Here is a 22,667-nt window from a genome sequence, read left to right as displayed (position 1 = left end):
CTATAGTGTACCCCAGTAAATATTAGAAGACGGCTTCATACTTATATTTACATTTCCTACACACTGTAATTATAACAACTAGACAGTTCCATGCTCTTATTTACATTCCCTAAATACTTTAGTCTTCTGATTCCTGTTTAAACAAAAGTTATTCCTGAACAACTGATTCTTTAGCTGGATCAACCATTGTTACGTGAACCGTCGTCCTCAAGGCTACTGTATGTCAGAACCATTGTAATGTGAACCGTCATCCTCAAGGCTATTGTATGTCAGAACCATTGTAACGTGAACCGTCTTCCTCAAGGCTACTGTATGTCAGAACCATTGTAACGTGAACTGTCGTCCTCAAGGCTACTGTATGTCAGAACCATTGTAACGTGAACCATCATCCTCAAGGCTACTGTATGTCAGAACCATTGAAACATGAACTGTCGTCCTCAAGGCTACTGTATGTCAGAACCATTGTAACGTGAACCGTCGTCCTCAAGGCTACTGTATGTCAGAACCATTGTAACGTGAACTGTCGTCCTCAAGGCTACTGTATGTCAGAACCATCGTAACGTGAACCGTCTTCCTCAAGGCTACTGTATGTCAGAACCATTGTAACGTGAACTGTCATCCTCAAGGCTACTGTATGTCAGAACCATTGTAACGTGAACTGTCATCCTCAAGGCTATTGTATGTCAGAACCATTGTAACATGAACTGTCATCCTCAAGGCTATTGTATGTCAGAACCATTGTAACGTGAACTGTCATCCTCAAGGCTACTGTATGTCAGAACCATTGTAACGTGAACTGTCATCCTCAAGGCTACTGTATGTCAGAACCATTGTAACGTGAACCGTCATCCTCAAGGCTATTGTATGTCAGAACCATTGTAACGTGAACCGTCATCCTCAAGGCTATTGTATGTCAGAACCATTGTAACGTGAACTGTCATCCTCAAGGCTACTGTATGTCAGAACCATTGTAACATGAACCGTCATCCTCAAGGCTACTGTATGTCAGAACCATTGTAACGTGAACCGTCGTCCTCAAGGCTACTGTATGTCAGAACCATTGTAACGTGAACCGTCATCCTCAAGGCTATTGTATGTCAGAACCATTGTAGCGTGAACTGTCATCCTCAAGGCTACTGTATGTCAGAACCATTGTAACGTGAACTGTCGTCCTCAAGGCTATTGTATGTCAGAACCATTGTAACGTGAACTGTCGTCCTCAAGGCTACTGTATGTCAGAACCATTGTAACGTGAACCGTCATCCTCAAGGCTACTGTATGTCAGAACCATTGTAATTGAACGTTGAACGTGAGCCCGCGGAGAAGTAACACCATACTATCGCTTCATGACTTTGTCGTACAACAATTAATTATATAACTACCTTGGGTACTGATCAAATGTACATCATACAAATGTTGGTATATAAAGGAGTCCGACAGAGGAGCACATATAGAAAACAAGACTAAAGTATGACATATGCACATTTATTCTTTGCTGAACAATATTCCATCAGACTACAATGTGTTACAATAATAAAGTGTGGTCCACAATCTCAACAACAAACATTTTAAAATTGTTCCCAAGACAATCTTGTTTAAATTTCACTGATAACATGTGATACTGCACACGTTGGTGTTGTGACTTGAGTTTGTTGTATATATGATCACTATTGTCTGCGAGCCTGATCACTATTGTCTGCGAGCCTGATCACTATTGTCTGCGAGCCTGATCACTATTGTCTGCGAGCCTGATCACTATTGTCTGCGAGCCCGATCACATTGTGCTATGTGTGGTATTATAATGGTACATCCTGATAATTTAATAAGGGTCAAATATAGGATTTAACCAAACAGTGCAAAACCCAGCCATTAAAAATTAGCAGTGTTCCTATATACAAATAAAAACAAAAATACAGATATTTTTACTATTCCCCATATTAGTTATTGATATCTCAATGATACATTACTTTGTTTTCTGTTCTTAAAATTATTTTTATGAAAACCTCAACAGAACAATTCAAATTCAGTGTTTCTTTAAAGTCTTACAGAATCAGTACAGCTTTTGTGAAGCTACAATATCAGCTGGGGATGTGTAATGAAAATAGCTGACAATTAACAACCAGAACAAGATGACCAGTACTGGGCATCCTCAAAAGTCCAGGGGTTGTGTCCTCCCTGAGGGGATGACTTCGTGTAGGCTGTACGCACTCTGAAGAGGTGACTTCGTGTACACTGTCTGAAGCGATGACTTTTGAGGACTAAACCCTTGAATTTGGAGAATGATAAACATGTCACCATGTTTGTATGCAGCATTTACCTCTACTGTTTGTAGGAACTAGCCATAACGAGTGGTATCACATGTAAACATTACACCAAAACTGGCTAGCCATAATGAGTGGTATCACATGTAAACATTACACCAAAACTGGCTAGCCATAACGAGTGGTATCACATATGTTAACATTACACCAAATCTTTGTCATTTTTTATCAAAACCTGCATTACACACCAGTAACAACATGATACCTTTTAAGTAAACAATTTCACAACCATAAAAAACAACACAGCAAGTGGACCTATTAACTAGAATCCATTAACATTCATCATCCAACATATCAAATATATCTTACAATTTCTCACTTGTACCAGAATAATCCAAAACTGAAATGGTTTTATTTGATGCCAATAATTTTAACTCTATATGTAACTGGCTCCATTGAGCCTAGTCATCCAACAATGCCTGTCAATTGGGTGTGATGTCTGGGGTCATGACCTTGGGTATGAGACAGTTATAGAGGATATGTTAAATGTACAGCTAAAAAATACAGATCTTACATGTACAAAGGATTACACGACACCTGGACAGAATTTCTTTTGAGGCACTTTTTAATGTAAGTCTTGATGGACGGTGGAAAAATTCATGCATTTCTCATTTATGTTTGTAAAAACACAAATTCAATCACTTCAGTGCAATTTAATTTCTTTGTTAAAAAGATCATCCTCTTTCTGATATGTGTAACAAAATATAACAAATTATACACTGGAGGAATCTTTACTGCAATCTAAACTACGAGACATGGTTTTCTCTGTAAGTACTAAAGAATCACACACTACATAACTTGATGCCAGCATAAACACTGACCCAAGTTTTGTCTGAAGACTTGGCCATCAGGATTAAAGAAAGGGCCAGAGGAAAAGTCACAACTAAACTCCAAAATTCACTCAAATTTCAGTATTTTTTTCAAAAACAAACACTTTGCTGTTGGGCACTTTTATGTTGTGATGTAACACATCTGTTACATCACTGTTGTAGAACGTAAATTGTTTTGTCTACAGACTTGACTTCTAAGGAAATGTCTGAAATCTTTGTTTACATGTATGATAGGGCCATGTCTAAAGTCTCGGTCACTACATAACATTTCCACAGCAGACAGTCGAGTTTTGTCTACACACTTGCAATACTGAGTTATGTCCGAAATATTTCTTTGTATGGACATGTCTGAAGTCCTGGTCAATAGAATGTTGTCTAAAAGATTTGACCAGTAAGGAAATGTCCAAATTCTATGGGGGCAAGGGCCAGTAGAATGTCTCCGCTAGTCTGGAGGGACATTAGAATGTCTCTGTTGGTCTGAAGGGACACATAAGAATGTCCCTGTTGGTCTGAAGGGACATTAGAATGTCTCGGTTGGTCTGAAGGGACATTAGAATGTCTCGGTTGGTCTGAAGGGACATTAGAATGTCTCAGTTGGTGTGAAGGGACATTAGAATGTCTCGGTTGGTCTGAAGGGACATTAGAATGTCTCTGTTGGTCTGAAGGGACATTAGAATGCCTCGGTTGGTCTGAAGGGACATTAGAATGTCTCGTTTGGTCTGAAGGGACATTAGAATGTCTCTGTTGGTCTAAAGGGACATTAGAATGTCTCTGTTGGTCTGAAGGGACATTAGAATGTCTCAGTTGGTCTGAAGGGACATTAGAATGTCCCTGTTGGTCTGAAGGGACATTAGAATGTCTCCGCTAGTCTGGAGGGACATAAGAATGTCTTGTTTGGTCTGAAGGTATATTAGAATGTCTCGTTTGGTCTGAAGGGACATTAGAATGTCTCTGTTGGTCTGAAGGGACATTAGAATGTCTCGTTTGGTCTGAAGGGACATTAGAATGTCTCAGTTGGTGTGAAGGGACATTAGAATGTCTCCGCTAGTCTGGAGGGACATTAGAACGTCTCTGTTGGTCTGAAGGGACATTAGAATGTCTCTGTTAGTCTGAAGGTACATTAGAATGTCTCTGTTGGTCCGAAGGTACATTAGAATGTCTCTGTTGGTCTGAAGGGACATTAAATTAGAATGCCTCTGTTGGTCTGAAGGTACATTAGAATGTCTCGGTTGGTCTTAAGGGACATTAGAATGTCTCTGTTGGTCTGAAGGGACATTAGAATGTCTCGGTTGGTCTGAAGGGACATTAGAATGTCTCTGTTGGTCTGAAGGTACATTAGAATGTCTCAGTTAGTCTGAAGGGACATTAGAATGTCTCTGTTGGTCTGAAGGGACATTAGAATGTCTCTGTTGGTCTGAAGGGACATTAGAATGTCTCGGTTGGTCTGAAGGGACATTAGAATGTCTCTGTTAGTCTGAAGGTACATTAGAATGTCTCTGTTGGTCCGAAGGTACATTAGAATGTCTCTGTTGGTCTGAAGGGACATTAGAATGTCTCGGTTGGTCTTAAGGGACATTAGAATGTCTCTGTTGGTCTGAAGGGACATTAGAATGTCTCGGTTGGTCTGAAGGGACATTAGAATGTCTCTGTTGGTTTGAAGGTACATTAGAATGTCTCAGTTGGTCTGAAGGGACATTAGAATGTCTCTGTTGGTCTGAAGGGACATTAGAATGTCTCTGTTGGTCTGAAGGGACATTAGAATGTCTCGGTTGGTCTGAAGGGACATCAGAATGTCATGGCTGGTCTGAAGGGCCAGTAGAATTTATCGGTCAGTCTGAAGGGCCAGTAGAATTTATCGGTCAGTCTGAAGGGCCAGTAGAATGTCTCTGTCGAGTAGTTAAATGACATAACCAACAGAGTTTCAAGGCCAGTAGTTATGTATAATAGCTCCAAACAATTTAGTAGTTAACAATAACCTTGACAGGAATCGTACTGAACAACAAACATATTCCAAACTTTAACAATATATCTAACTGTAACATTCGAGTCAAGATAAAATTGTAAAATGTCTATGAACAACAATTGATTCTTCAAAAATAATAATAAATTAGCACAGCCCATTTCTTTCATTCTCTCACTAAAATATAAATTCTCTGTAAAGACATAGTTATAGGAAAATGAAAAATAGCTTTAAAGCTTTAAATCTTCTTAACAAAATACATTGTGTATTACAAGTAACTCAGTTACTCACAGTAACTCAAGTTACAAAGAAAAACAGATACAGAACAAAAAAACCCACCCTCACCAGTTATAAAAAAACTCTCCTTAACTAAAGTAAAGGGTTGCCTCAATATCTTAACAATACATGTCAGACACATGACGGTCTATCTCAGATGTCAGTCCAGACACGTGACGGTCTATCTCAGATGTCAGTCCAGACACGTGACGGTGTATCTCAGATGTCAGTCCAGACACATGATGGTGTATCTCAGATGTCAGTCCAGACACATGATGGTGTATCTCAGATGTCAGTCCAGACACGTGACGGTGTATCTCAGATGTCAGTCCAGACACGTGACGGTGTATCTCAGATGTCAGTCCAGACACGTGACGGTGTATCTCAGATGTCAGTCCAGACACATGATGGTGTATCTCAGATGTCAGTCCAGACACATGATGGCGTATCTCAGATGTCAGTCCAGACACGTGACGGTGTATCTCAGATGTCAGTCCAGACACTTGATGGTGTATCTCAGATGTCAGTCCAAACACGTGACTGTGTATCTCAGATGTCAGTCCAGACACGTGACGGCGTATCTCAGATGTCAGTCCAGACACGTGACGGCGTATCTCAGATGTCAGTCCAGACACGTGACGGCGTATCTCAGATGTCAGTCCAGACACGTGACGGCGTATCTCAGATGTCAGTCCAGACACGTGACGGCGTATCTCAGATGTCAGTCCAGACACATGACGGTCTATCTCAGATGTCAGTCCAGACAAGTGACGGTCTATCTCAGATACAAGTCCAAACACTCTAAGAATGAGTTTACCTATTCTCCCTTGTACAAAAGCTTTAGTATATATATATGTATATGTCACTATATTTTATCCTTAGAGAATATTTCCTTTGGAATGCTGTACCATCTATCAAAGAGACAAAGATATCTTATGTGTTCGGATTTCTTTGGATAACCCAAGTAAGACTACAACAGTTATACTACAACATAAAACCTACACGATCTCTGCAGAAAATAAGCATAAAAATAAATAGTTTGTTAAGTTGGCTGCTCTTAAGCACCAGGGTCTACCAAGATGTAGTAGCTTGTCTGATCTGGACACAGCTCTACAGAGCTGGTTACATCGCCGACCTAATAATCCAGTCCTGGGGACCGTACATCTACAGAGCTGGTTACATCGCCGACCTAATAATCCAGTCCTGGGGACCGTACATCTACAGAGCTGGTTACATCGCCGACCTAATAATCCAGTCCTGGGGACAGTACATCTACAGAACTGGTTACATCGCCGACCTAATAATCAAGTCCTGGGGACCATACATCTACAGAACTGGTTACCTCGCCGACCTAATAATCCAGTCCTGGGGACCGTACATCTACAGAACTGGTTACATCGCCGACCTAATAATCCAGTCCTGGGGACCGTACATCTACAGAACTGGTTACATCGCCGACCTAATAATCCAGTCCTGGGGACCGTACATCTACAGAACTGGTTACATCACCGACCTAATAATCCAGTCCTGGGGACCGTACATCTACAGAACTGGTTACATCGCCGACCTAATAATCCAGTCCTGGGGACCGTACATCTACAGAACTGGTTACATCGCCGACCTAATAATCCAGTCCTGGGGACCGTACAGCTACAGAACTGGTTACATCGCCGACCTAATAATCCAGTCCTGGGGACCGTACATCTACAGAACTGGTTACATCGCCGACCTAATAATCCAGTCCTGGGGACCGTACATCTACAGAACTGGTTACATCGCCGACCTAATAATCCAGTCCTGGGGACCGTACATCTACAGAACTGGTTACATCGCCGACCTAATAATCCAGTCCTGGGGACCGTACATCTACAGAACTGGTTACATCGCCGACCTAATAATCCAGTCCTGGGGACCGTACATCTACAGAACTGGTTACATCGCCGACCTAATAATCCAGTCCTGGGGACCGTACATCTACAGAACTGGTTACATCGCCGACCTAATAATCAAGTCCTGGGGACCATACATCTACAGAGCTGGTTACATCGCCGACCTAATAATCCAGTCCTGGGGACCGTACATCTACAGAACTGGTTACATCGCCGACCTAATAATCAAGTCCTGGGGACCATACATCTACAGAGCTGGTTACATCGCCGACCTAATAATCCAGTCCTGGGGACCATACATCTACAGAACTGGTTACATCGCCGACCTAATTATCCAGTCCTGGGGACCATAAACACTAAGATGACTATATTTCCAACCCCAAATCTGGTCCAAGGCCCATTAGAACCAAGGAGTTGTATACAATCAAAACCTGTCTATAAAGGCCTCATGTTTCACTTCCCAATGTAACACTATATCAACTTCATTACAAAGGGTACCTGCCAATTAAGGTCATTTTCCTCTTTCCCCTTGAGAGGCCTTTATAGACAGGTTTTATTGTACACCAGTAGACAACATTGGTAGGACTGATCATTTCAGTGTAGTTCGTAAGAAATTTTCATCTGTGCCTGGTCCTTGGGGCCATGGAACCTCCGTAGTTGTTATTTTCTGACCCTGGTCCAAGTAACTTCCATTGGTTCCCTCCTTGAACATCAAGTGTAAAGCACGCATTTAAAGAGTTAGTGAGCTAAAGTGTAAAATTTGAGCCTCTATGATGCGATTCCTCAATTTGACAGGCCCTGCCGTTTCCTCAGGAATTGTGAGGACAGCTTCTGGGCATGCTTCTTCAAATACTCTTTCCCGCCATTCTTTATCCATTCAGCTTCAAAGTCCTTTCCTAGAATTTCTGCTCCCTTCTTTCGTCCTAATCCTGTCTCTTCTAGACTCAGCTCGCACATCTGCATGTCGTCCACACCTTTAGAGTAATCATACATTATAATGGCGTTAACATCTTTTTTTTTCAATTAAGTTTTGATAATTAAATTAATCAAGTCCTAAACTGTTCATTTCTTATTTTGTAAGATTCTACTTCATAGAAAACTAGAAATGTCACCAGACATATATCAGAGGAATGTAGTACACAAAGCTTGATAAGTATTTATTCCGTACTTTATTAGATACACCGGACACAATATTCCAAACAAATATCTACCAAAAGGGGCATAACTCTCAAATGTTGTCAAAAATATATGAAAAGCGAAATGCACAACTTTATATTTTTTATAAGGTTTTGACCTAGGTATGACTTGGGATATGGTCTAGGTATGACTTGGGATTTGGCCTGGGTATGACTTGGGATTTGGTCTAGGTATGACTTGGGATTTGGCCTAGGTAAGACTTGGGATTTGATCTAGCTATGACTTGGGATTTGGCCTGAGCCCCACTCGATTTGCTCTCTTCTCAGAAGAAAAGCCTTCTAAGAAGATCGCATTCCGTTATATGTAAATCGAGTAAACCAGGAGAATATAACCCAAAATAAACAAGTTTTAAAGTTTTCTCAAACACTATGACACAAACACATGCATGTATGTTTCATATATCCTTCTCTAGTGAAACTCATCACTCGCACACTTAAAACATGGTCGCCGACATCTTGGATGATAAATCTTCCAGCGTTGAGACAGAAGAGATAGAAGATCTTCCAGAAGCAGAAGAGCTACAAATCGAGTGACCGGAAGATATATTCTAGAAGGAGAAGAGTGCAAATCGAGTGGGGCTCAGGGTATGACTTGGGATTTGATCTACGTATGACTTTGGATTTGGCCTGGGTATGATTTGGGATTTGGCCTGGGTATGATTTGGGATTTGGCCTAGGTATGACTTGGGATTTGGCCTAGGTTTGACTTGGGATTTGGCCTGGGTATGATTTGGGATTTGGCCTAGGTATGACTTGAGATTTGGCCCAGGAATTAGCTGGGATTTGGCCTAGGTTTGACTTGGGATTTGGTCTAGGTATGACTTGGGATTTGGCCTGGGTATGATTTGGGATTTGGCCTAGGTATGACTTGAGATTTGGCCCAGGAATTAGCTGGGATTTGGCCTAGGTTTGACTTGGGATTTGGTCTAGGTATGACATGTGATTTGGCCTAGGTATAACTTGGGATTTGGCCTAGGTTTGACTTGGGATTTGGCCCAGGAATGAGCTGAGACATATTGTGCAATATTGCCTAGGTAAGACTTGGGATTTGGCTCAGGTATGACTTGCGATTTAGCCTAGGTTTGACTTGGGATTTAGCCTAGGTTTGACTTGGGATTTGACTCGGGTATGACTTGGGATTTAGCCTAGGTTTGACTTGGGATTTGACTCGGGTATGACTTGGGATTTAGCCTAGGTTTGACTTGGGATTTGACTCGGGTATCACTTGGGATTTGACTCGGGTATCACTTGATAATGCCAATGAGAACTCAAATGTGAATACTTCTAGTTTGTACAGATCTAGAATGGAAGTACAATTACAACTGAATTCAAATTCGCTCATTAGGAGTATGTCAACTTATTTAATGACCCCCACCTCCCCCATTTGTGGTTTTGAGTACAAACATAACCATTCAAATTCAATGTAGGGAATGAGGACTCTCACCTGATACCGGGATAATCGGACAGAGTTATGTCGGGAATAATGACTCTCACCTGATACCGGGATAATCAGACAGAGTAACGTAGGGAATAATGACTCTCATCTGATACCAGGATAATCAGACAGAGTAACGTAGGGAATAATGACTCTCACCTGATACCGGGATAATCAGACAGAGTAACGTAGGGAATAATGACTCTCACCTGATACCGGGATAATCAGACAGAGTAACGTAGGGAATAATGACTCTCACCTGATACCGGGATAATCAGACAGAGTAACGTAGGGAATAATGACTCTCACCTGATACCGGGATAATCAGACAGAGTCCTGTAGGGAATAAGGACTCTCACCTGATACCGGGATAATCAGACAGAGTCATGTAGGGAATAAGGACTCTCACCTGATACCGGGATAATCAGACAGAGTCCTGTAGGGAATAAGGACTCTCACCTGATACCGGGATAATCAGACAGAGTCCTGTAGGGAATAAGGACTCTCACCTGATACCGGTATAATAGGACAGAGTCATGTAGGGAATAAGGACTCTCACCTGATACCGGGATAATCGGACAGAGTTATGTAGGGAATAATCGGACAGAGTCATGTAGGGAATAAGGACTCTCATCTGATACCAGGATAATTGGACAGAGCCATGTAGGGAATAAGGACTCTCATCTGATACCGGGATAATCGGACAGAGTCATGTAGGGAATAAGGACTCTCACCTGATACCGGGATAATCGGACAGAGTCATGTCAGGAATAAGGACTCTCACCTGATACCAGGATAATCGGACAGAGTTATGTAGGGAATAAGGACTCTCACCTGATACCAGGATTATCGGCTGTTTTTCAGGGTACATTTCCATCTGTCTTGCAATCCATTGACCATCAAAGTGTGCCCACCACATCCCATGTTTCTTCCCTGTGGGGTTGTCACGGAAATCGTCAGAGGGACGTGCAAATGGTATACGGAAAAACCTCTGGACAGCATCCTGTTTGGTGTTGATGTTGGGTTTCTGGTTAATCGATTGTCCAGTAGCTGCCGCCATGGCCTCTGTAGCAAATAAAGCATACAGCTGACCACACAACAGATCATACTACGAAATTATTGATACATGGAGCCCTGACCATGTATATACAAACAGATGTGTATGTATTCAAAGTTAATAAAACTTACATGTTAACTCTGAAAAAACAGCAATTTGATGACTTTTTATATTGATGTTGTATCTTCCCTTAAGTGTAGAGATTGACGATCTTACCTGCATTTTCCACCAAATCCTTGGGAGCCCGCTCATCTGGCGTATTGTCATTGGTCTTCTTGTTCCTCGACTTCCAGGCATGGTACACTTTTAATCTTCGATGGAATTCTGCTCTGCAGGCATCTAGCAGCTCAATATCTACAGTCAGACATCAAACAGTTTACTGTCAACTCAATATCTACAGCCAGACATCAAACAGTTTACCATCAACTCAATATCTACAGTCAGACATCAAACAGTTTACTGTCAACTCAATATCTACAGTCAGACATCAAACAGTTTATTGTCAACTCAATATCTACAGTCAGACATCAAACAGTTTACTGTCAACTCAATATCTACAGTCAGACATCAAACAGTTTATTGTCAACTCAATATCTACAGCCAGACATCAAACAGTTTACTGTCAACTCAATATCTACAGCCAGACATCAAACAGTTTACTGTCAACTCAATATCTACAGTCAGACATCAAACAGTTTACTGTCAACTCAATATCTACAGTCAGACATCAAACAGTTTACCATCAACTCAATATCTACAGTCAGACATCAAACAGTTTACTGTCAACTCAATATCTACAGTCAGACATCAAACAGTTTACTGTCAACTCAATATCTACAGTCAGACATCAAACAGTTTACTGTCAACTCAATATCTACAGTCAGATATCAAACAGTTTACCGTCAACTCAATATCTACAGTCAGACATCAAACAGTTTACTGTCAACTCAATATCTACAGTCAGACATTAAACAGTTTACCGTCAACTCAATATCTACAGCCAGACATCCAACAGTTTACTGTCAACTCAATACCTACAGTCAGACATCAAACAGTTTACTGTCAACTCAATATCTACAGTCAGACAACAAACAGTTTACTGTCAACTCAATATCTACAGTCAGACATCAAACAGTTTATTGTCAACTCAATATCTACAGTCAGACATCAAACAGTTTACTGTCAACTCAATATCTACAGTCAGACATCAAACAGTTTACTATCAACTCAATATCTACAGCCAGACATCAAACAGTTTACTATCAACTCAATATCTACAGTCAGACATCAAACAGTTTAACTGTCAACCCAATATCTACAGTCAGACATCAAACAGTTTACTGTCAACTCGATATCTACAGCCAGACATCAAACAGTTTATTGTCAACTCAATATCTACAGTCAGACATCAAACAGTTTACTGTCAACTCAATATCTACAGTCAAACATCAAACAGTTTACTGTCAACTCAATATCTACAGTCAAACATCAAACAGTTTACTGTCAACTCAATATCTACAGTCAGACATCAAACAGTTTACTGTCAACTCAATATCTACAGTCAAACCCAATACCAAAGAACCAAACGAAGGCAACTATATCATACAAAATTTGAATCAACAAATAAGTTATTCCACACAATCTTAAGATTAACAAACCATGGGCTACATCAATTGAACATGAAAAGGTATGGGGCCATCTGTGCATGAATATCTAAAGTTTACAAACAAAAACAAACAAGGCTACCGAGGGGTACATGTATGAACAGGGCAGCAGTTATTCAGAACCTACCACATGAGGTGTTGATGGTGTCCCGTAGATCGGCATACTTCCATTTGGACAGGTCATATTTCTTTGACAGCAGGGCTGTACGGGCTGCCTGGACCTCCGCAGACCTACACACATCAGTAATTTGTTATTCACTAATCGCTAACTTTTCAGACTTAATTTATTTCATAAAATCTTTGGAGATCAGCTTGTTTTCAAAGTTTAAACAGCAGGCCATGACTTCTTGGGAATATTTTCAAAATGTTCACAATAAATTTAACCTAATAATGTTTTCTGTAAAATGTAGAAACTAAAGGTACACATATTTCCACTTCACAAAACTTTAAATGTCATTTCATAATAGTGTGACTGGCATATCATCACACTTCATGGTTTGTACAATATTTGCATGCTAGATTAACACAATACCACCTTCTTAGGTAATCACATTGTCTGAAACTATATAATATATCAGCATCAATCGGAATATCCTTGGAATTAACGGTAAGGATCCAGATTTTTATTTTATCAATTTAAAAAAAAGGTGATCATCAAAACACAGATCAAGAAAAAACTGACATGAATACACATAACATGACATTCTACATGTATCAGGCAAGACTCTAGAAAACAAAACCATCAACACACAACTCCAAGAGGATGTTCAAATCTGTGAAGTGTTCACAGACTAGCTGTTAGTATGGAGAGGCAACCCTGTCAGGGATTCCAGGACAGCTGGCAAGCCATTTTCATCAGGAAGGGACAGGAAGCTGACAGTTACAAAATGGGTTTAATTGGTAAAGGTTTCCAAGACATCATCCTTATCCTGAATGGTGGGCTTATATATATGACAGGAATTCAAGGTGACCTAGAAATGAAAATCAGGAGGACATGTGACAGGAAGTCAGGGAGACATGGGACAGGAATTCAGGAGGATATAGGACAGGAAGTCAGGGAGACATGTGACAGGAAGTCAGGGAGACATGGGATAGGAATTCAGGAGGATATAGGACAGGAAGTCAGGGAGACATGGGACAGGAATTCAGGAGGATATAGGACAGGAAGTCAGGGGAACATGTGACAGGAAGTCAGGGAGACATGGGACAGGAAGTCAGGAGGATATGTGACAGGAAGTCAGGAGGATATGAGACGGGAAGTCAGAAGGATATGAGATAGGAAGTCAGGAGGATATGAGATAGGAAGTCAGGGGGATATGTGACAGGAAGTCAGGAAAATATGAGACGGGAAGTCAGAAGGATATGAGATAGGAAGTCAGAAGGATATGAGATAGGAAGTCAGGAGGATATGAGATAGGAAGTCAGGGGGATATGTGACAGGAAGTCAGGAAAATATGAGACAGGAAGTCAGGAGGACATGTGACAGGAAGTCAGGAAAATATGAGACAGGAAGTCAGGAGGCTTAGAGACAGGAAGTCAGGAGGATATGAGACAGGAAGTCAGGAGGCTTAGAGACAGGAAGTCAGGGGGACATGGAAAAGGAAGTCAGGGGGACATGGAAAAGGAAGTCAGGGGGACATGGAAAAGGAAGTCAGGGGGACATAGAAAAGGAAGTCAGGGGGACATGGAAAAGGAAGTCAGGGGGACATGGAAAAGGTAGACAGGGGGACATGGGACAGGAAATCAGGAGGATATGAGACGGGAAGTCAGGAGGATATGGGATAGGAAGTCAGGAGGATATGAGATAGGAAGTCAGGGGGATATGTGACAGGAAGTCAGGAAAATATGAGACAGGAAGTCAGGAAAATATGAGACAGGAAGTCAGGAGGATATGAGACAGGAAGTCAGGAAAATATGAGACAGGAAGTCAGGAAAATATGAGACAGGAAGTCAGGAGGATATGAGATAGGAAGTCAGGGAGACATGTGACAGGAAATCAGGAAAATATGTGACAGGAAGTCAGGGAGACATGGGACAGGAATTCAGGAGGATATAGGACAGGAAGTCAGGAGGACATGGGACAGGAAGTCAGGAGGATATGTGACAGGAAGTCAGGAGGATATGAGACGGGAAGTCAGAAGGATATGAGATAGGAAGTCAGGAGGATATGAGATAGGAAGTCAGGGGGATATGTGACAGGAAGTCAGGAAAATATGAGACAGGAAGTCAGGAGGACATGTGACAGGAAGTCAGGAGGATATGAGATAGGAAGTCAGGAGGACATGTGACAGGAAGTCAGGAGGATATGAGACAGGAAGTCAGGAGGCTTAGAGACAGGAAGTAAGGGGGACATGGAAAAGGAAGTCAGGGGGACATGGAAAAGGAAGTCAGGGGGACATGGAAAAGGAAGTCAGGGGGACATAGAAAAGGAAGTCAGGGGGACATGGAAAAGGAAGTCAGGGGGACATGGAAAAGGAAGACAGGGGGACATAGAAAAGGAAGTCAGGGGGACATGGAAAAGGAAGTCAGGGGGACATAGAAAAGGAAGTCAGGGGGATATGGGACAGGAAGTCAGGAAAATATGAGACAGGAAGTCAGGAGGCTTAGAGACAGGAAGTCAGGAGGATATGAGACAGGAAGTCAGGAGGCTTAGAGACAGGAAATCAGGAGGATATGAGACGGGAAGTCAGGAGGATATGAGACGGGAAGTCAGGAGGATATGAGATAGGAAGTCAGGGGATATGTGACAGGAAGTCAGGAAAATATGAGACAGGAAGTCAGGAGGCTTAGAGACAGGAAGTCAGGAGGATATGAGACAGGAAGTCAGGAGGCTTAGAGACAGGAAGTAAGGGGGACATCGAAAAGGAAGTCAGGGGGACATGGAAAAGGAAGTCAGGGGGACATAGAAAAGGAAGTCAGGGGGACACGGGACAGGAAGTCAGGAAAATATGAGACAGGAAGTCAGGAGGCTTAGAGACAGGAAGTCAGGAGGATATGAGACAGGAAGTCAGGAGGCTTAGAGACAGGAAGTAAGGGGGACATGGAAAAGGAAGTCAGGGGGACATGGAAAAGGAAGTCAGGGGGACATGGAAAAGGAAGTCAGGGGGACATAGAAAAGGAAGTCAGGGGGACATGGGACAGGAAGTCAGGGGGACATGGAAAAGGAAGTCAGGGGGACATGGAAAAGGAAGACAGGGGGACATGGGACAGGAAATCAGGAGGATATGGGACGGGAAGTCAGGAGGATATGAGATAGGAAGTCAGGGGGATATGTGACAGGAAGTCAGGAAAATATGAGACAGGAAGTCAGGAAAATATGAGACAGGAAGTCAGGAAAATATGAGACAGGAAGTCAGGAGGCTTAGAGACAGGAAGTCAGGGGAACATGGGACAGGATATCAGGAGAATATGAGACAGGAAGTCAGTGGACAAGGGACAGGAAGTCAGGAAGACATGGGACAGGAAGTTGGCGGAACATGGAACAGAATATCAGGATATAAGACAGGAAGTGAGGGGACATGGGACAGGAAGTGAGGGGACATGGGACAGGAAGTCAGGGGACATGGGACAGGAAGTCAGGATGACATGGAACAGAAAACCAAGATGTATGGAATGAAAGTCAGGATGACAGGGGACAGGAAAAAGGGCATAGTGACATAGTCAGGATGTAATGGAGAGGATATCAGACTACATAAAAAACCTGATCCAGGACAGGATTGTTTATGCACTATAACTAAATGGAGGCTTTGCTGCATTCTTAACTATTTACCAGGATATCACTGTTACCTTGCATTCTTTGTGCAAACATGTAGACATTTAAAACAGGACATGTAGGACGGAATACTGGCAAATCTAGTGCATGCAACCTTTCAAATGTAAACTTTAGATACTTTCTTATATTATGTAACTGAACATTGAATCTAGGACATTCAGAACAGGTGTGAATACTGATAGAGATGAGACACCTTTATCTAGAGTAAGTAAATCTTTCACAACACATTTCATACAGAAACGGCATAATAGTTATAGCTCAATGAATTCATCAGCATCTCACTATTAAAACAAACAAAAAAGAGTTACAAAGTCATTATCACCATGACAACCACTACAAGACACTGATGTGCAAATTCTCTGGTGAAAGGAACATAGTGAGTAAGCAAGCTTCGTTAGATCTAGACGCTAGAAAAGCAGGATAATTGGCAATCGTAAATCCAAAATTCTGTGGCATTCAGAAAAGTAGGAAGAAAATGGTGGTGATTCCATATACCTTTCTTTTGTAGTGCTAGTGATAAAACAGAAAACAATATTTTACAATAAAATGTTAGTCATACAAAGGAGAAAGCAGAAAACTGTCAGGATAATACAAGTCAGCTGCCATACATCGTCTGTCTTACTGAAGTCAGTCCTGGTGGTCACATGAACATGAAAGTCATACTGAAGATTGAAGCACAAAGATGAATCTTTTGTAGGTCAAGTCACCTAATAAGTGAAATACTGTTTGTCAGATTTTAAATAAAATATCACAAAAAGTGTAAGGTGAAGGTCATCATAACCAAATTGTAGGTGAAGGTCATGGCAGACCATAAAGTGAGGGGGTCATGGAGGTCGTCTTACTTTTCTATAACCATGCTGATGGCTCTGTCAGCACAATAAAGGAGAGGAAAGGTTAGAAATACATGTCTGCTTACACAATTTATCTCTCATACCGATTTGTCACATTCCTCCTATCCCTTTGTCACATTACTCCTATCCCTCTCACATCGATCATATCCCTATGTAACATTCATCATATCCCTGTCACATCAACCATATCCCTGTCACACTCTTCATATCCCTGTCACACTCCTCATATCCCCCTGTCATATTCCTCATATCCCTGTCACATCCATCATATCCCTGTCACACTCCTCATATCCCTCTGTCACACTCCTCATATCCCTCTGTCACACTCCTCATATCCCTCTGTCACACTCCTCATATCCCTGTCACATCCATCATATCCCTGTCACACTCCTCATATCCCTCTGTCACACTCCTCATATCCCTCTGTCACATCCATCATATCCCTCTGTCACACTCCTCATATCCCTCTGTCACACTCCTCATATCCCTGTCACATCCATCATATCCCTCTGTCACACTCCTCATATCCCTCTGTCACACTCCTCATATCCCCTGTCACACTCCTCATATCCCTCAGTCACATTCCTCATATCCCTCTGTCACACTCCTCATATCCCTCTGTCACACTCCTCATATCCCTCTGTCACATCCATCATATCCCTCTGTCACATCCATCATATCCCTCTGTCACACTCCTCATATCCCTCTGTCACACTCCTCATATCCCCTGTCACACTCCTCATATCCCTCAGTCACATTCCTCATATCCCTCTGTCACACTCCTCATATCCCTCTGTCACACTCCTCATATCCCTCTGTCACACTCCTCATATCCCTCTGTCACACTCCTCATATCCCTCTGTCACACTCCTCATATCCCTCTGTCACATCCATCATATCCCTCTGTCACATTCCTCATATCACTCTGTCACATTCCTCATATCCCTCTGTCACATTCCTCATATCCCTCTGTCACACTCCTCATATCCCTCTGTCACATTCCTCATATCCCCCTGTCACATCCATCATATCCCCCTGTCACACTCCTCATATCCCTCTGTCACACTCCTCATATCCCTCTGTCACATTCAATAGCAATGTTTGTTATATGAAAGTTTGTTATATGAGAAATCTTTATTCAGAAGAACTTAGATGTAATGGTAGAATGACTATCAGTAGTGGGGGTCTATACCTCTGTAGGGAGTTTGTTAGAATGACTATCAGTAGTGGGGGTCTATACCTCTGTAGTGAGTTTGTTAGAATGACTATCAGTAGTGGGGGTCTATACCTCTGTAGAGAGGGAGTATGTTAGAATGACTATCAGTAGTGGGGGTCTATACCTCTGTAGTGAGGGAGTTTGTTAGAATGACTATCAGTAGTGGGGGTCTATACCTCTGTAGTGAGTTTGTTAGAATGACTATCAGTAGTGGGGGTCTATACCTCTGTAGAGAGGGAGTTTGTTAGAATGACTATCAGTAGTGAGGGTCTATACCTCTGTAGTGAGTTTGTTAGAATGACTATCAGTAGTGAGGGCCTATACCTCTGTAGTGAGGGAGTTTGTTAGAATGACTATCAGTAGTGGGGGTCTACACCTCTGTAGTGAGGGAGTTTGTTAGAATGACTATCAGTAGTGAGGGTCTATACCTCTGTAGAGAGTTTGTTAGAATGACTATCAGTAGTGGGGGTCTGTACCTCTGTAGTGAGGGTCTATGAGGGAGTTTGTTAGAATGACTATCAGTAGTGGGGGTGTATACCTCTGTAGTGAGGGTCTATACCTCTGTAGTGAGGGTCTATACCTCTGTAGTGAGGGTCTATACCTCTGTAGAGAGGGAGTTTGTTAGAATGACTATCAGTAGTGGGGGTCTATACCTCTGTAGTGAGGGAGTTTGTTAGAATGACTATCAGTAGTGGGGGTCTATACCTCTGTAGTGAGGGAGTTTGTTAGAATGACTATCAGTAGTGGGGGTCTATACCTCTGTAGAGAGGGAGTTTGCTAGAATGACTATCAGTAGTGGGGGTCTATACCTCTGTAGTGAGGGAGTTTGTTAGAATGACTATCAGTAGTGGGGGTCTATACCTCTGTAGTGAGGGAGTTTGTTAGAATGACTATCAGTAGTGGGGGTCTATACCTCTGTAGCGGGGGTACCACCACATCCTCCACAGCATTCTGGTCCTCCATAGCAAGACGCAAAGCCAGTTCTCTGTCTCTGTGCTCCTGTTCCAGCTGTTGTTGTCTGAAACACATTCAACCACAAATCTATTTTAGGCTTAATCAAAATGAGGACAGCAAATGACATTTCAGTCATGTTACACTATATGTTAAATTGAGCAATATGATATATCCCCATCTGACCAGATAACAAACTTGCATCCCCTATTTGAAAAGATATATAACAATTTAACCATAACCTTTTACTATAAGCTGTTCACAAATAGCCGAGAAACATTTTTTATCAACTATAACAATAGATATTGGATAAATTTGATGTACATGGCCTCTGCCTATGTATAAATATGGTAACTCCATCTTGTTCTGGTTGCCATATTACATACCTTTCTTTGTTCTCATTTGCCTCCTTGGCCAGTAAGGTCTTCATCTTCTCTCGTTCCAAACGGTCTGCTTCAGCTTTCTTCTTCTGCTCCTCCTCTTCACGTTTCCTCTTAGCCTCCATCTCCACCTTCCTGTACATGGTATGGTTATAAAGCTAATTAATATATCTTATCCCTCATAGCCTCCATCTCTACCTTCCTGTACATGGTATGGTTATAAAGCTAATTAATGCCTTCCTGTACATGGTATGGTTATAAAGCTAATTAATGCCTTCCTGTACATGGTATGGTTATAAAGCTAATTAATATATCTTATCACTCATATCCATCTCTGCCTTCCTGTACATGGTATGGTTATAAAGCTAATTAATATATCTTATCACTCGTACCTCCATCTCTGCCTACCTGTACATGGTATAGTTATAAAGCTAATTAATGCCTTCCTGTACATGGTATGGTTATAAAGCTAACTAATATATCTTATCACTCGTACCTCCATCTCTGCCTACCTGTACATGGTATAGTTATAAAGCTAATTAATGCCTTCCTGTACATGGTATGGTTATAAAGCTAACTAATGCCTTCCTGTACATGGTATGGTTATAAAGCTACTTAATGCCTTCCTGTACATGGTATGGTTATAAAGCTACTTAATGCCTTCCTGTACATGGTATGGTTATAAAGCTAACTAATGCCTTCCTGTACATGGTATGGTTATAAAGCTACTTAATGCCTTCCTGTACATGGTATGGTTATAAAGCTACTTAATGCCTTCCTGTACATGGTATGGTTATAAAGCTACTTAATGCCTTCCTGTACATGGTATGGTTATAAAGCTAACTAATGCCTTCCTGTACATGGTATGGTTATAAAGCTACTTAATGCCTTCCTGTACATGGTATGGTTATAAAGCTACTTAATGCCTTCCTGTACATGGTATGGTTATAAAGCTAATTAATGCCTTCCTGTACATGGTATGGTTATAAAGCTAATTAATATGATATGTTATAGTGTTTCTATGTGCCATTTATACCTGCACCTTATAACAGAAGTAGAGTTGTAACTTTCGGTTTGCTGGTAATTATTGTAGTATTAATACCATAAATCACTTATATTTTGAGAGGGATTTTTTGTTCACCTTTATATGCTAGAGTAATAAATAGAGTTTGAAAACTCTCATGCTATTTTCAATTTGGAAAGATGATAATTATATACAAGAGGCCCAGGGGCCTTAATGGTCATCTGACTCTAAATTAAAACCCTTATATAATTGTAGTATGCATTCTCTGTAGCAAGTATATAGTGGCACTGTTGGCCATGGTGGCCATCTTGCATTTCTGACTGACCCAATAAATAATAACACTTGGTCTGGACCATCAAAGGATAATTTCTGGTAAGTAAGAGCTGAATCCCACCGGTGGAATTTGAGAAGAAGTTTAAAATAGGTGTTGTTCAGGAAAACCATTATTGCGCAATCATGTTACAAAATGGCCACCATTGCTGCCATGTCAAAGTTTTTACAAGGCCAATTTCCAGCTCAATGGCACAAGTGGAACTGGAGTAGAAGTTTAAAATGTGTTTTTTAAGATAGCGGATATGGCGGCCATCTTGGATTTCAGACCAATCTGAAAAATAACAACACTTGGTCGGGATCATCTCAGGAACATTTCAGGCAAGTTTCAGCCCAATAGCACTGGTGGAACTTGAGAAGAAGTTTAAAATGTGTTTTTGAAGATGGTGGTTATGGTGGCCATCTTGGATTTCGGACCGACCAGAAAAATAACAACACTTGGTTGGGATCAAATCAGGATCATTTCTGGCAAGTTTCAGCTCAATAGCACTGGTGGAACTTGAGAAGAAGTTTAAAATGTGTTTTTCAGGATGGCGGCTATGGCGGCCATCTTGGATTTCGGATCGGCGCGAAAAATTACTACACTTGGTCGGGATCATCTCAGGATCATTTCTGGCAAGTTTTAGCCCAACAGCACTGGTGGAACTTGAGAAGAAGTTTAAAATGTGTTTTTCAAGATGGCGGCTATGGCGGCCATCTTTGATTTCGGACCGACCCGAAAAATAACAACACTTGGTCGGGATCATCTCAGGATCATTTCTGGCAAGTTTCAGCCCAACAGCACTGGTGGAACTTGAGAAGAAGTTTAAAAGGTGTTTTCAAAATGGCGGCTATGGCGGCCATCTTGGATTTCGGACCGACCCGAAATAATAACAACACTTGGTCGCAATCATATCAGGATCATTTCAGGCAAGTTTCAGCTCAATAGCACTGGTGGAACTTGAGAAGAAGCTTAAAATGTGTTTTTCAAGATGGCGGCTTTGGCGGCCATCTTGGATTTCGGACTGACCCGAAAAATAACAACACTTGGTCGGGATCATCTCAGGATCATTTCTGGCAAGTTTCAGCCCAACAGCACTGGTGGAACTTGAGAAGAAGTTTAAAATGTGTTTTCAAAATGGCGGCTATGGCGGCCATCTTGGATTTCGGACCGACCCGAAAAATAACAACACTTGGTCGCAAACATATCAGGATAATTTCAGGCAAGTTTCAGCTCAATAGCACTGGTGGAACTTGAGAAGAAGTTTAAAATGTGTTTTTCAAGATGGCGGCTATGGCGGCCATCTTGGATTTCGGACCGACCCGAAAAATAACAACAATTGGTCGGGATCATCTCAGGATCATTTCTGGCAAGTTTCAGCCCAACAGCACTGGTGGAACTTGAGAAGAAGTTTAAAAGGTGTTTTCAAAATGGCGGCTATGGCGGCCATCTTGGATTTCGGACCGACCCGAAATAATAACAACACTTGGTCGCAATCATATCAGGATCATTTCAGGCAAGTTTCAGCTCAATAG

General features: G+C 41.6%; 1 protein-coding gene across 8 annotated transcripts in view; it reads right to left on the bottom strand.

The window, feature by feature from the left end:
- Nucleotides 1–1,471: 1,471 nt before the first annotated feature.
- Nucleotides 1,472–22,667, bottom strand: part of LOC117328187 (unconventional myosin-VI-like) — a 58,370-nt gene continuing 37,174 nt past the window's right edge. For 3 of the 8 annotated variants that reach the window (XM_033885600.1, XM_033885604.1, XM_033885601.1), the window contains 7 exons: nt 19,805–19,933; nt 19,381–19,485; nt 16,896–16,910; nt 12,756–12,859; nt 11,181–11,318; nt 10,742–10,972; nt 1,472–8,250 (listed from right to left, as the gene is read on the bottom strand). In XM_033885600.1, coding sequence (XP_033741491.1) covers nt 8,060–8,250; nt 10,742–10,972; nt 11,181–11,318; nt 12,756–12,859; nt 16,896–16,910; nt 19,381–19,485; nt 19,805–19,933 — 913 coding nt within the window. In that variant the 3' untranslated portion in view covers nt 1,472–8,059. The remainder of the gene's footprint in view (nt 8,251–10,741; nt 10,973–11,180; nt 11,319–12,755; nt 12,860–16,895; nt 16,911–19,380; nt 19,486–19,804; nt 19,934–22,667) is intronic. The other 5 variants (XM_033885602.1, XM_033885603.1, XR_004532917.1 and 2 more) reach the window with 4 other exon arrangements.

This window comes from Pecten maximus, chromosome 5 (genome assembly GCF_902652985.1).
Source record: "Pecten maximus chromosome 5, xPecMax1.1, whole genome shotgun sequence".
NCBI lineage: Eukaryota > Metazoa > Mollusca > Bivalvia > Pectinida > Pectinidae > Pecten > Pecten maximus.
The sequence above is the reverse complement of the archived record's forward strand: the minus strand, read 5'-3'. Positions and strand labels throughout refer to the sequence as shown.